Here is a 14187-nt window from a genome sequence, read left to right on the forward strand (position 1 = left end):
TTTAGCATGGACAAGGCCTAAATCTACAGGCATGTGCATATTAAACTGCTGTACTGATCACACTAGGGTTACCATATTTAAAAATTTAAAAAAGACGACACTCCACGGGGCCGTGGCCCCGCCCCTTCCCCGTCCCAACTCCGCCCCCTCCCTTGAGCGCCCCGCATTCCCCCTCCTCCGTCCCAGCCACGCGAAACAGCTGCCCGAACGTTACCAACTTCACGGTTTGCCGGGCAGCCCCCAGATCTCCAGACCCTGCGCCCCCGGCCGGGCGCTTCTCCAGCTCAGCCAGAGCCCGGGAGGGGAAGCGGTCTGGAGGTAGCGCTCGGGCAGCTCGGCTCTTCAGCTACCCAAAGCTGAGGTGTCTGGGGGGAGCAGCAGCAGCCACCGCCGCGGGGGAATGCAGCTCGCAGCCTGCCGGAGCCGCTCTAAGGTAAGCAGGGGACTAGTATTTTCCCAGACATGTTCGGCTTTTTGGCAATTCCCCCCGGAGGGGGATTTGAGGACCAAAAAGCCGGACATGTCCGGGAAAATCCGGATGTATGGTAACCCTAGATCACACACTAGTATGTGTTAAAACTTCAGCACATCAGCTATATTTGCAGTATCAGAAACAATTGCACATTGTAGGCTAATTTGCTACATTTTAAATCCTGTCCCTTTGTTATACTCTTGGGGTTTACTTTTTGGTTTTTAGTTTTTTCTGAGCCAATAACATTTCAGACTGGTTGAGTTCTTTTTTTTTTCTTTAACATATTACTAAAAAACTAAAACAATTCAATGGATGTGTATTTTACTAATTTTAAAATAGTGACTCCTGAGTAGAGAACTTATAACTACATTTTAGCCCATACTAAATTTGTACAGGCAAGATACAAACTCATTAAAACAGAGTTTACAATACAAATCCTGACACAACTGCAACTATGTGAGGTTGTAATATATACGAGATAACGGGCTATTATAGCACTGCAATAATAAATGTGGCATGATTCGTAATGAATATTTTCTACACCTAGCTTTCCAACTTGAGTAGAAATAGTTGAATCCCCTTCCTTCTATATACAAATACACGAAGGTTAATATTTGCTTAAAATAAATGTTGCGTTTGGAAACAGATGGAAATATAAAGAAATACTTAACTGTACTCTAGTGCCTTAGTGCATCACCACTCCCTTCTGGCCAGGCGGAGCCTTGCACTGTGTCTCCTCAGCCCAGCTGGGTGTTAATCGTCCCTTTTGGTTTGAATCTATATAGTAGCACATCCTTGGGGTAAGGACATTAACTTCTATTCCTCTGTGCAAGGGCCTCCCCTTATATATAGTGGGGGGCATGCTGGCTGGTCCTTACCTTCAAGGCTCTTGGAGGCCCCCTTTGATGCTAACTTTCTGTTAAAGGGGAGTTAAGGGAACCCAGGCCCATCCACTGCACTGTCTGCAGCTCAGGGCCCTTAAACCAAGCAGGCAGAATCAACCCTCAGCAATTCTCCTGCTATTCCCATAGCTCCTGCTTACCTCCCTTAGTTCTTTAGACTTCTTCAAATACATCTGCAAGTCTTCACTCACCACTGAAATGCAGATACTTCTGTAATACATTCAGGATTAACATGCAGGTCTTGTAAATCTACAGCACACCTCTGCTAGGTGGTAGATACAGCATCTTAAGTTAGCAATTAAAAAAAAAAAATTGACCCAATGGACCATCTTTCACTAATATTACCTACTGCCAAGGAGAGAGTTCTGGGACAGGGAATCACTTTGATATTTATTTATACTGTATTAAAAATATCCATGCCTTTTAAAATAACTCTGGGACCATCAAGCTGTGCAGATATCTAGACTGTGTAACTGCCTCCTCCTGTTACCTCCCTTCCCCCAAGTGCTATTGTTTGTTACTCTCACTGGTTGCATCTTGTTTTAAATTAGGTCCTGACCCCGCTTTGAGAGCTGCAAAGACAAAGCCCTATGCTCAGAGCCCTATTGAAGCCAGAGGAGCTTTGCACAGGTGGAGGTGTCTGATCACATGCAGTACATTGCAGGATCAGAATGGTGGACTATAGGTTCTCTGGATAAGGAACTATCTTCCTGTGTGCTAATACAGTTCTAGCACATTGGGACCCTGATCCTGACTGGGGCCTCTAGGTACTACAGCAATATGAATACAGATATATGATACCAGGCTTTAATGCTGATTAACCAAAGTGATTAATCTGATTAATCAAATTATATTTGATTAAAAGGCCTGTGCTGACAGCCTTAGGTAGCATGTCAGGAAAGAGAATGCTCTGAAAAAACTGCCCATTTGTGGTTCTCAAACTTTTTTTTCCGCGGACCATTTGAAAATTGCTGAGGGTCTCAATGGACCACTTAATGATCTTTCCAAATGTTGTTTGTACCGTTAGCTAACTATTGTAAAGCGCTTTGGATAAAAGTGCTATATTAAAATTTTGTAATCGTTAACGTTTTTTGTTCTACAAATAAATAGCACACAACTCAAATAAAAGCACACAACTCATATTTTAATATTAGTACTGTTACCTTTCTAATGCGATGGATGTGCCCTCTCTCCCCCACCGCGGCAGCCCCCGAGCTGGAGCTGGGAAGGAGGGGGGGTCTCTCCCCTGCCACAGCGGCAGCCCCCGAGCTGGGGCTGTGAAGGAGGAGCGTCTCTCCTCTGCCATAGCAGCCACAGAGCTGGGGCTGGAAAGGAGGACTGTCTCTCCCTGGCAGCCACAGCCCTGGAGCTGGGGAAAGTCACCTCTTTCTCTGGCCGCCGCAGCCCTGCACATCCCAAATTCCCCCCACCCCCTCTTCTCACCCCACTGCCTCCTCCCACCTACCCCTATTCCCCCCAAGGCCACCACCTCATCTTACATGCGCGTCTTTTCCAGAGTCCAGGCACCTAATTAGTGAAGCCACGCCTGCACGGCTCCACTAATTAGGTGGGTGGCCCTTAATTCTCTCATGTACAGCCGCCCAGGCACACACCTTAGAGGGAACTATCCACGAACCACCTGAATGGCGCTCGCGGACCACTGGTGGTCCATGGATCGGTTTGAACCTTTGACTTAAAGCTCGTATCTGGAAAAACTCCATTGGAGCTGACAGATTACACAAAGGTCAGAATTTGGTCCATGCCTCAGCTCCTGTTCTTTGGAGTGTGCATGGCAAATAGCATTAGCATTTAAATTGAACCAATTAGATTTTGAATCTTGATGGTACTTGGGACAGACCAAAGTCAGATGATATGCCATGGTTTTAAGTTAAGAATAATGTATTAAGGATAGGAGTTTCAAGAATGCCCATGCGTCTGACGAAGTGGGTATTCACCCACGAAAGCTTATGCTCCAATACATCTGTTAGTCTTTAAGGTGCCACAGGAGTCTTTGTTGCTTTTTACAGATCCAGACTAACACGGCTACCCCTCTGATAAGGGAATTATAGGCATCCAATTCCACTGATGTCTAAAAGTCCCATCCTAGTCATCAAAGGAGGTTTTATTTTACAAAGAGAATACTGAATTCGCAGAATAGACTTCCAGATTAGGTGATTGAGTCAAAAGGAGAGCTGGGTGGGAAATTATTTTCCTGTCCTGCAAAAAATTAGAGATTCCAAGGTTTAAGCCCCTGCAACTCTCACATCCCAGGTGAGCCCTGCAACTCCTGGGCTATAGAGTCAGTCTCTCTGTCCCAAGGAATACTTAATTATTTCTATAAAGTGGAAAAAGCTCCAGCTGGAGAGATTGAGAGAGACCCACCACTCAATAGTCTGTGATGGTTAGGGCACTCACCTGGGACGTAGGAGCACTTTCTGATTTGGAACAGGGACTTGAACTTTCCTATTTCCCATGTCAGTGCCCTAAACACTGGGAAATTGGCTCTGGGTCTCTCTCTCTCTGATCAGAAATTCCATCCTGGACCTGAGAAACTGACATTTTCCAATGAAAAGTTTTTGATTTTGATGAATTGGCTTTAAAGCACACTAACAAACAAGCAACCCGTTTTTCCTGAGCTGCTTTAATCAAGAGTATTAATGTAGTCGTGTGTGTGGGGTCTAGTTTCTACTTAAAAAGCAACCACTGATTTGCTCACAGAGAACCTGAGTAGGTCCCCTCTCTGTCCAGAAGTTATGCAACTTCTAATCTTAAAGTTATACTATGTTCCCATGGTATGTTTATAGTGATAACACCACCAGAGGATGGTGTAAGCCTTGAAGACAGAAGCTTAGTTCAATTTTTAGGTGATGGGGAGTGGAAAGCACTTTCCCTTCATCACTCTTACAAATGGAAATAGGGGAGTGGAAAAAAAGCTATAGTTTGGGATTAGTCTGGTGGTTGGTTTAAGATGTTTTATATTTTTTTCTGGATCCTTAATCAAATAGACCCATCTTTCCCAGGGTCATGTCTCCTATACATAGTGTTTCCCAGTCAAGCAGATAGCAGCAGGTAGCAAAATGAAACCAGCTCAACCCCTCTACTGCTGTGTCATCAAGTAAGTGCTCTATGCAGGAGCAGCAAAGATCTGATGTTGTGCTGTTGTTGGAGGGAGAAGCAATGAGGAGACACTTGATATTTGTCTCTCTTTGCCCATCCCTCAAAGTGTGCCTTTTAGCTGTAGTAAAGGTTGTTTCACAAAATGCTGCATTCTAGAAAAGGTTGATGTCCCTTTTTATTGTTTTACATGTTACACAAAAGATTCCCACTGTAATTAGCCTCGATATTTGCTTTAGTTTTTGAGATTGAATAACAGAAGTACACATCACATTCCCCAATAGCATCTAGTTTTCATAGAGGATAAGCCTCACTTCAGTACCGGGCAAATTGGTTGAAACTATTGTAAAGAACAAAAATGTCAAGACACATAGATGAACATAATTTGTTGGGAAATAGTCAACATGTTTTTTGTAAAGGGAAATCATGCCTCACCAATCTACTAGAATTCTTTGAGGGGGTCAACAAGCATGCGGACAAAGGAGACCCAGTGGATATAGTGTATTTAGATTTTCAGAAAGCCTTTGACCAGCTCCCTCACCAAAGGCTCTTAAGCAAAATAAGCAGTCATGGGATAAGAGGGAAGGTTCTCTCATGGATTGGTAACTGGTTAAAAGGGTAGGAATAAATGGTCAGTTTTCAGAATGGAGAGAGGTAAATGGTGTCCTCCAGGGATCTGTACTGGGCCCAATCCTATTTAATATGTTCATAAACCATCTGGAAAAAGGGGTAAACAGTGAGGTGGCAAAATTTGCAGATGATACAAAACTACTCAAGATAGTTAAGTCCCAGGCAGACTGCGAAGAGCTACAAAAGGATCTCACAAAACTGGGTGTCTGGGCAACAAAATGGCAGATGAAATTTAATATTGATAAATGCAAAGTAATGCGCATTGGAAAACATAATCCCAACTAGACATATACAATGATGGAGTCTAAATTAGCTGTTACCACTCAAGAAAGGGATCTTGGACTCATTATGGATAGTTCTCTGAAATCATCCACTCAGTGTGCAGCAGCAGTCAAAAAAGTGAACAGAAGAAAGGGATAGATAATAAGACAGAAAATATACTGCCTCTATATAAATCCATGGTACACCTACACCTTGAATACTGCGTGCAGATGTGGTCGCCATCTCAAAAAAGATATATTGGAATTGGAAAAGGTTCAGAAAAGGGCAACAAAAATGATTAGGGGTATAGAATGGCTTTTGTATGAGGAGAGATTAATAAAACTGGGACTTTTCAGCTTGGAAAAGAGGCGCCTAAGGGGGGATATGATAGAGGTCTATAAAATCATGAGTGGTATAGAGAAAGTAAATAAGGAAATGTTATTTACTCCTTCTCATAATACAAGGGGCCACCAAATGAAATTAATAGGTAGCTGGTTTAAAACAAACATAAGAAAGTATTTTTTTCACGCAACGCACTGTCAACCTCTGGAACTCCTTCCAGAGGGTGTTGTGAAGGCCAATACTATAAGAGCTAGATAGATTCATGGAAGATAGGTCTGTCAATGGCTATTAGCCGGGATGGGCAGGAATGGTATTCCTAGCCTCTGTTTGCCAGAAGCTGGGATTGGTTGACAGGCCACGGATCACTTGATGATTCCCTGTTCATTCCCTTTGGGGCATCTACCATTGGCCACTGTCAGAGGACAGGATGGATACTGGGCTTGATGGACCTTCTGACCTAGTATGGCCATTCTTCTGTTAGGATAACAATTTACTAGTGTGTCTAGCTAATGGAGTTATTCTTTAGCTCCAATGATAGGAGTCTGTACTTTGGAGCTGAAGGTCGTAGGTTCAAGTCCTGCTGATGACATGTGGTCACCATAACTGCAATATAATTAAAGGATACATAATAATGTAACTGGTGTGACTTCCAAGAGCATGCAGTGCATAGCTAAACCCCGGAGCATGTAAAACTTGCCATTTCCCATGTGTATTGTGTACTCTTGGCAGGGCCGGCTCCAGGCACCCAAGCACATGCTTGGGGCGGCACCTGGTAAGGGGCGGTGGGGAGAGCGCGGCGCGGCATTCCGCGGGGGGGCGCTCTGGTGGTGCGGCGCTGGGGGGGCGGGCTCCAGTTGCATGGGGCTCGGCGAGGGGGCGGTGCGGGCGCGGCGCTGGAGGGGGGTTCCGGCGCGCGGCGCTTGGCGGAGGGGGCAGTGCGGGGCTCGGCGCTTGGGGGGGGTTCCGGCGCGCGGCGCTCGGGGGGGGGGTTCCGGCGGCGCTCGGCAGGGGGCGGGCTCCAGCGGCGCAGCGCTCGGGGGGGGCGGCGCGGGGCTCGGCGCTTGGGGGGGGCAGGCTCCGGCGCTTGGTGGGGGGGCTCGGGGGCGGCGCTTTTTTTTTTTTGCTGCTTGGGGCAGCAAAAAAGCTAGAGCCGGCCCTAACTCTTGCAGCCATAACTTCAGGATAAAGTCACTTCTGTGGTAAAGTTCTTTCTACTGCAGTAAGGTGGACTGTGAATGCTGGGTGAAATTCTCACTCCCTGTGCAAAGCCTGAACAAATAAGCTTTCTCTCAGGGGACCAACGCAGAGGTTCTGTGAGATGCAACCATCATGCTCCAACCTGGAGGCAAGACATGTGACACTGAGGCAGCCACTTTGCAACCACTAGTACAGTACCTGAAATAGTTTGTGTCCCACTATGCCCTCCCCCATCCTTATGTAGGGTTTGTAACTAGAGACTCTGTGTAGTTTGAGGATCTGCTGGCCACACTCCATTACTTCATTGCCTCCCCAAGAGCCTGCTGGGGCATCCTGTGCAGTGGGCCACCCTGGACCGTAATGCCATCACCTGCAGAGCGCTCTGGAGTTCCTTTGCAATACTCTACATGTTGTCTCGAGCAGTGGAATGGTGTAATTTCTGTTGTATTCTGTCCCCTCCTTAGCTACGTCGGGGGAAATGTGACTTTCACACATGGTGAATAAGAATCCTTGGTAATCAGATCTTTTACAGAAATTGCAGTTATTTATTTTAAATGCTGTATTCTGCCATGCACAATCTACATCCTGGTATTCACTGCCAGGACTAAATAGAGCTGAAAGTAGCTCTCTGCAGGAGTATGCAGCATTACTTCTCTCATATTGATAACCAACCGGTTTCCAACCAGTATTACTTGAAATCAAAGTAATCTCAGAGGGATTCATTTTAGGTGTTTTTCTGAGGCTTTCCTCTTTGCTAGTAGGATCTTCAAATGTTGGAACCCTTTGCTGTTTCTCCATCATTATTATTTATTTTTAAGTCCTCAGTGCTTAGGAAAACAAGTCAGCGCCGGGTAATATTTTCCCCTTCCCATGATGATGATGATGGGAAATATTTCTACTGGAAGAGATTCATTTTTTTCCCTCCCTGTCCTCGTGTGTGTAGCATGTAAGAGACATTATTATGGTCCTGTAGGCTCATACTGTAATTACTCACTGTTGCTGTAAAGTATGCACTCATTGAAGTACGAGGCATACAGAACATGACATCATAACTTAACTTGTTTTGCAAGTTTCCTTCACCAGGGCAGAGTAACTTTCCTTTTTGAAATGGCTTTCTAATGTATATTTTTCATCTCAGAGCTACACCTTTTTTCATCTTCTCTCATTGGTGGTACAGCCCTGCACACCTCAGACTAGCTGAGAAGCCCACTTCTTTATAGACTAAAGATCAAAGGGTTAAAGGATGCCAGAAAAAAATCCCTCAATTTATGGGAATCTGTTTCTTAACATATTTTGTAAATGAGGCTGCGATTTGAAATACAGTAGTACACATAATTTTGTTCAGAAGTTTCTTTGAAAGAGAACTAGAATTAGTCACACCTTTCTTCTGTCTGTAACTATCAGAATGAAGTCCAGTTCCCATTCTTTGGTGCTATTTATTTTATAAAGACTTTTGCTTCTGATTGTACTGACATTTTTAAAATTTCGTTTTAGAGGAAAATATTAGAGAGAGAGAGAGAGAGAGAGAGGTGTGTGTGTGTGTGTGTGTGTCAGTCAGACAGACAGACTGACTGACTGACTTGGGGTGGGGGGGAACAACAGCTCAGTGATTTGAGCATTGGCCTGCTAAACCCAGGATTGTGAGTTCAATCCTTGAGGGGGCCATTTAGGGATCTGGGACAAAAATCTGCCTGGGGATTGGTCCTGCTTTGAGCAGGGGGCTGGACTAGATGACCTCCAACCCTGATATTCTATGACTGCAGTGTATTTGGGAGATAAAGTATGGCAACAGAACAGCTGGAGAGACATAGATTCCAAGTCCAGAAGGGATTACTGTGGTCATCTACACTGACCTCCATAGATCTAGACAATTCCTAGAGTGTATCTTTTAGAAAAACATCTAATCTTGATTTTAAAATTGCCAGTGTTGGCGAATCCATCATGACCCTTGGTAAGTTCTTCCAATGGTTACTTTGTTAAAAATGTGCACGTTATTTCCAGTCTGAACTCGCCTAGCTTCAACTTCCAGCCAAGTTGGCTCTTGTTATACCTTTCTCTGTTAGATTAGCCTTAGGATAGCCACTCTTCCCATCCCATACTGACACAGTCCCCCTCAGTTTAAAAGAGAGTGGGCTGGCAGCAGAGTCTTCTCTGTGAGGGGCTGTCAACTTTGCAACCAGCCTCTCTGATTCATCAATACAGGCTGGGTCTTTGTGCTGCAGAGAGTGTTTGGTTAGTTACTAAGGCTTTTGAAGTGGAAGAGGCTTGATGGGGGGAGAGGATAAGGCTTTTGTGAAGGTGGAGAGCTTTTTGGGAATCTTTGCTGGGACTTTATTTATTTATTTATTTATTTATTTATTTATTTATTGGGGTGGGATCTGTTGTTAGCTGATGGTTAGCTTGTTTGACTCTAAGTATGATATCCACATTCTTAGCTTTTTGTTAATATTTTAACAAATTTAGAAAACATAATAAAATACATATATAAATCTCGTGTTTAGATTGGTCATGCCCTAAATGGAAATGCTGTTTGGAATATAATTGAATTCATAGTCATATGAAAATGAGCTGTGGGAATTTCCACAGTCCTCTCTTCTGGCCACTTGGCTCTTAAGCAAACAGCATTTACACCATTTGTTCAGGATGGTCGGTTGGCATAAACCATGCTGAGAGACATGGGGAGGGCGGGGTTGGGGGGAAAGACACCCAAGTCTGTTTGTCAAACATTTATCCCAGAGGTGCCCAGTTTTGCAAGGGACTCCCCTTTGCTTTTTTTCCACCTATGTTGTCATGGATGTGATCATGCACAGGCCCTTCTTTTCATGTTTGACATTAAAATGATGCAACTGTCAGCAGATGAGTGACATGAATGTAAAAGAAAAGGAGTCTTTTTTTCAAGAATTAAGAATTGAACTGCAGTTTGAAATCCTTTAAAAAATATTTTTTTTTTTGAGAGTGGAAGGACAGATGATAGTTACATTGCTTAATGCACCACTGGAGGCGCTCAGATACCACAGTGATAGGGGTGATATAAGGACCCGAGTACTATAAGATACAAAGAGTGTTTGGCTGCATCTGTCTTCCACACCCGATTGAGTAAATTGTCAACTTATAAACTTGGCCTTATGGGCCAAATTGGTCCTACATGCTATGGAGTGATAATCAAGATAGCCCAGTACAGACAGTTTGATAAGAAGTGTGAGAATACTTACAAGGGGAGATAGATTCAATGTTTGTAATGGCCAAAGTTGTTTTTTTTTTTCTCTTATTTAATTGGCCTCTCAGAGTTGGTAAGACAACTCCCACCTGTTTATGCTCTCTGTATGTGTGTATATACATCTCCTCAATATATGTTCCATTCTATATGCATCCGAAGAAGTGGGCTGTAGTCCACGAAAGCTTATGCTCTAATAAATTTGTTAGTCTCTAAGGTGCCACAAGTATTCCTGTTCTTTTTTTGGAGAGGAGGGTAATTTTGTAGAGTACTGTAGTTGGCGGGAACAGTTAACAGTTGAAACCTGTTGACCTTTCACTATGAAACTATTGGACAGGATAGTGCTTCAGTGTCCCACCTATTCCCTGTTTGCATGTGGGCACCAATTCAACACCCACACTGGAAAAGTTTTATAGGCAAACATTATAAAAAGTGGCAGTCTTAAGTGCTGCTATAAACACAAAGCCTTACCTGAAATAGCTCACTCCTTCCAAACAGTGGTTATTTCATGACAACTCTTGGTGCTTTACCTTCCTGCAGATGATATTAATAGAGAATAATGCACTAGGTCAAGGATTACTAATTTGTACAGCTCAGTATATCAGCTGTCCATTCTTTGTTGGCTTACTAGTAATTTTTCTTTTAGAGCTGTGGTTAAATATGACTTTTGACTTGTGTTGAAAGATTAATTAGGATAGCCATTTAAAAAGAATTCATTTAGGGATGGAGTTTGAATATGGTTTATCTTTCACGGCATGCACAGTTGGAGTAATCTGTATGTGGAGACATTGCAGTGGGATCCAGCGAGCCCTGACCATTTGCTTTCTTGAATTGTTCAGTAAAATACCCCTTCTAACAGAGAAAGGGAAGGCTGAATAATGTTAACACCACCTATATTGGCATTTTAAAAATTTAAAAAGTCCTTTTTAAAGACATCTGTAAATTGTTGGCATAGAGTAATTCTGTAAACTAAATTTACTCTGAAGGTAGAGCCCACTACAGAAGCTACAGAGAAGTCTGTCAACTCTTGTACTGCAGAGTCAATTTGTCATCTTGTTTGTTTTGCAATTTCAGGTAACTTAAAAAAATCTTTGGCACTAGGATGTGAGTTTTCTAGTTTTCTTGGGTTTAATCTTTACTGATATGAAATATATGTAGAAACCACTTGTCCTCCATCTGGAGATCACTTTTGTAATAGCACTATTTGGTGCACTATGTTTAACCTGTATAATGGATCAGTGGAATTCTTAATATGCCAGCAAGACTAAGGTGGGTGAGGTAAAATGAGTTTGTAAAAAGTGTCAAGCTGCATTATAGCTCTTTGAAGACCTTGGCTAAAGACTGTTGTTCCCAGAAGTAAGAGTTGACATCGCCTATTTTAAGATGATGCTTGGCTCCCAACTACAAAATCTGTATATTTTATTTATACATATACGCATAGGCATACTGCACAGTTGGTGTCTGCATGTTGAAGGATATATGTTGGGGTTCTTAGGAGCTGGAGAGCAGCTGCTCCACATGACACACCTTCCTCAGTACCCATGATGCTCCCTTTCTTTGCTTGCTATTCCACTCTGGAAAAAGGGAGAAGGAGTACAAGTGTGGAGGAGAGTAGACTGTGGCTACATAACTGGTTCTGGGAGGAACCCATGGGTACAGAGGGACCAACTCTATGCAAATGCCTCCATACAATGAAGCCTAGGGCTTTGTGGGGTTTCTAATTCTCGTGCTCCATATCTCACAAGGACAGGAATCTGTCCACTTGAGGGGGAAATACTGAGGTAACTGTGAAGTGAATTTTTGGTGTTCTTTTGGGTTTTATTTTGGGAGAAGATGATTTTGCTCATAATAAATATAGAAAAACTTAATTTGCATATCAAATTTGTTTGAGAAAACAGCTGCTGAAGTTCTTGTGAATATCCTGGTACAGTAAGGGAACAGAAGGGTGAACTGTCTCATCTTGAGTTTGAAAGCTTCACTCACATGTCACTAGTTGTCCACATTCTACTCAGGAGAGAGCGTGAAATAAGAACTGGAGAGAACCAATTAAATGGAAAAAAATGACTCTAAGCTGGAGCAGAGAGTGGGCAGTATGGAAAACAAATATAGAAAGTTTGAAAAAGGAGCAGAGGGGTGCCAGAGAGAGGGGATAAATTAGTCATGTATACTGTGTATAAGCAACGGATTTATGCCAGCTTAGTTTTTGTTCTTATATCACCTTATCCCTATTCAGAACCTCTCAGAAAAATGTTTTGTTTTCTATTTCTAAAATGAATTTCTCTTGGGGAATATATCATTCATTTAAGTACAGGGGAGAAGTAAATGTCCTCAATTTTGAATTAGTTTTGTGAGTCACCCTCTGTCCCCCAAATTGCCTTGAGATCTTCAGAATCTCAGACTTTGAGACATTCACCTGTCCAGAATTAGAATATTTTGTAGGCAGCTTTTGGTTAACACACAATAAGAATGTTACAGAATTAACATACAATAAGAAGCAGTTATGTGTGATGTGCCTCTTTATAATCACATGCAAAGCTATCCCAATGAAGAGAGGAAGGACCACTGCTGCTTTGGCAGGGACTTTCTTTGCGGTTTACTTTTCACAAGTAAAATGTGCTCCATATCTGCATGCCTTTCCACTTTATGAAACAGATTGCTGGGAGAATCTGATAATGAAACATTTTCTTAACATAACTTAATTTCTGTGGATGAAAGGGGCCTTCACTGACTTTTGTTGGCAATTCTCTCCTTTCCCTTTTTCTTTTTCCTCCTTCCTTCCACTTTTGCAGAGCCACCAACCAAATACCAAATCTCTCAGCCAGATGTGTACTCAGCACTTCCAGGAGATCCACTTAAGTTACGTTGTCAGTTGAAAGATGCCATCATTTGGACTAAAGATGGGGTCCAGTTGGGGCCCAATAATAGAACAGTGATTAGTGGGGAATACTTGCAAATTAAAGATGCTGCACCCAGAGATTCGGGCCTCTATGCTTGCACTGCTGTTAGGACTACAGAAAGTGATACTCTATACTTCATTGTAAATATTACAGGTGAGTGAGCTGAACACAGATCTTGCACGTAGTAGCAATTTTCAGTATTAAAAGTGCTACATGCTGTTCTAATTTGAAGAAGTCCAGTGATACATAAAGTAGGATACACAGAATAGCCTTTCATATAGTGAAGTTTTTAATATTTTCCCCTTGAGCCAGATCCTGAACAGGTGTAAACTGGCATAATACTTCATTTACTTCAATGGACCTATGCTGATTTACACCCGCTGAAGATGTGACCCTTTGCTTTATGTGTAAATGACTGGTTTAGATTATACAGAGTGACCACAATGATAAAACAGCCTGTGTAATGTATTTAAATGAGATGATTTTCATATGAGAAGGATAAGCATATCCGAGACCCAACCACGCAGTTCTGCATGTTGCTGTGTTACCTGCATCCTACAGTCTGTCTAGTGACAAATCATTCCTGAGACAATTAGAGATCTTAAGAAGAAAAGAAACATAACTGGAAAAAAATAGATTTTCTGTAAATAGCAGCCTTGCTTTGAAATCTTTACAGCAATTTCAGGATTATTACCCAGGTTTTTTAAGAATAATACATATTTTATGATTGGGTTTGCTGCTCATTTAACTTCGGCACATTTAAAGAAAATCTAATCCAGATGTACCTTGTGTAGGTGTTCTAAAGTGTAGGAAATTGCGTGTGCTACAAAATGCATCGTATAAAAGATATGATCATCTTTAATATGCAGATGCTCTTTCATCTGGAGATGATGAAGATGACAATGATGGCTCAGAGGATTTTGTGAATGACAACAACCATATGAGTAAGTAACAGCTGACTGCTGGAGGTGACTGGCGGGATCCATGTGGAAAGTAGTTGCTTTCTAACCTTTTGCACTGTCAACTACTTGGCTTCTTGGCTCTTAAATGCATGTGATATCAAATAGCAATAACTTTTTCCAACTGTTTTCTCTGTATAACTTATTTCATGACTCTGGAACATGAAAATAAACTAACATTTTTGCATACCCAGTTTGT

General features: G+C 42.5%; 1 protein-coding gene across 11 annotated transcripts in view; it reads left to right on the forward strand.

Moving 5' to 3' along the window:
• The window catches only part of FGFR2 (fibroblast growth factor receptor 2), a 97990-nt gene that overhangs the window by 11018 nt on the left and 72785 nt on the right, over positions 1 to 14187 (forward strand). For 4 of the 11 annotated variants that reach the window (XM_054034084.1, XM_054034085.1, XM_054034081.1 and 1 more), the window contains exons 3-4: positions 12922 to 13182; positions 13899 to 13973. The exons of 3 other annotated variants lie outside the window; for them this stretch is intronic. In XM_054034084.1, coding sequence (XP_053890059.1) covers positions 12922 to 13182; positions 13899 to 13973 — 336 coding nt within the window. The remainder of the gene's footprint in view (positions 1 to 12921; positions 13183 to 13898; positions 13974 to 14187) is intronic. 4 more of the 11 variants (XM_054034088.1, XM_054034089.1, XM_054034086.1 and 1 more) reach the window with 1 other exon arrangement.

This window comes from Malaclemys terrapin, chromosome 7, assembly GCF_027887155.1.
Source record: "Malaclemys terrapin pileata isolate rMalTer1 chromosome 7, rMalTer1.hap1, whole genome shotgun sequence".
Taxonomy (NCBI): Eukaryota; Metazoa; Chordata; order Testudines; family Emydidae; genus Malaclemys; species Malaclemys terrapin.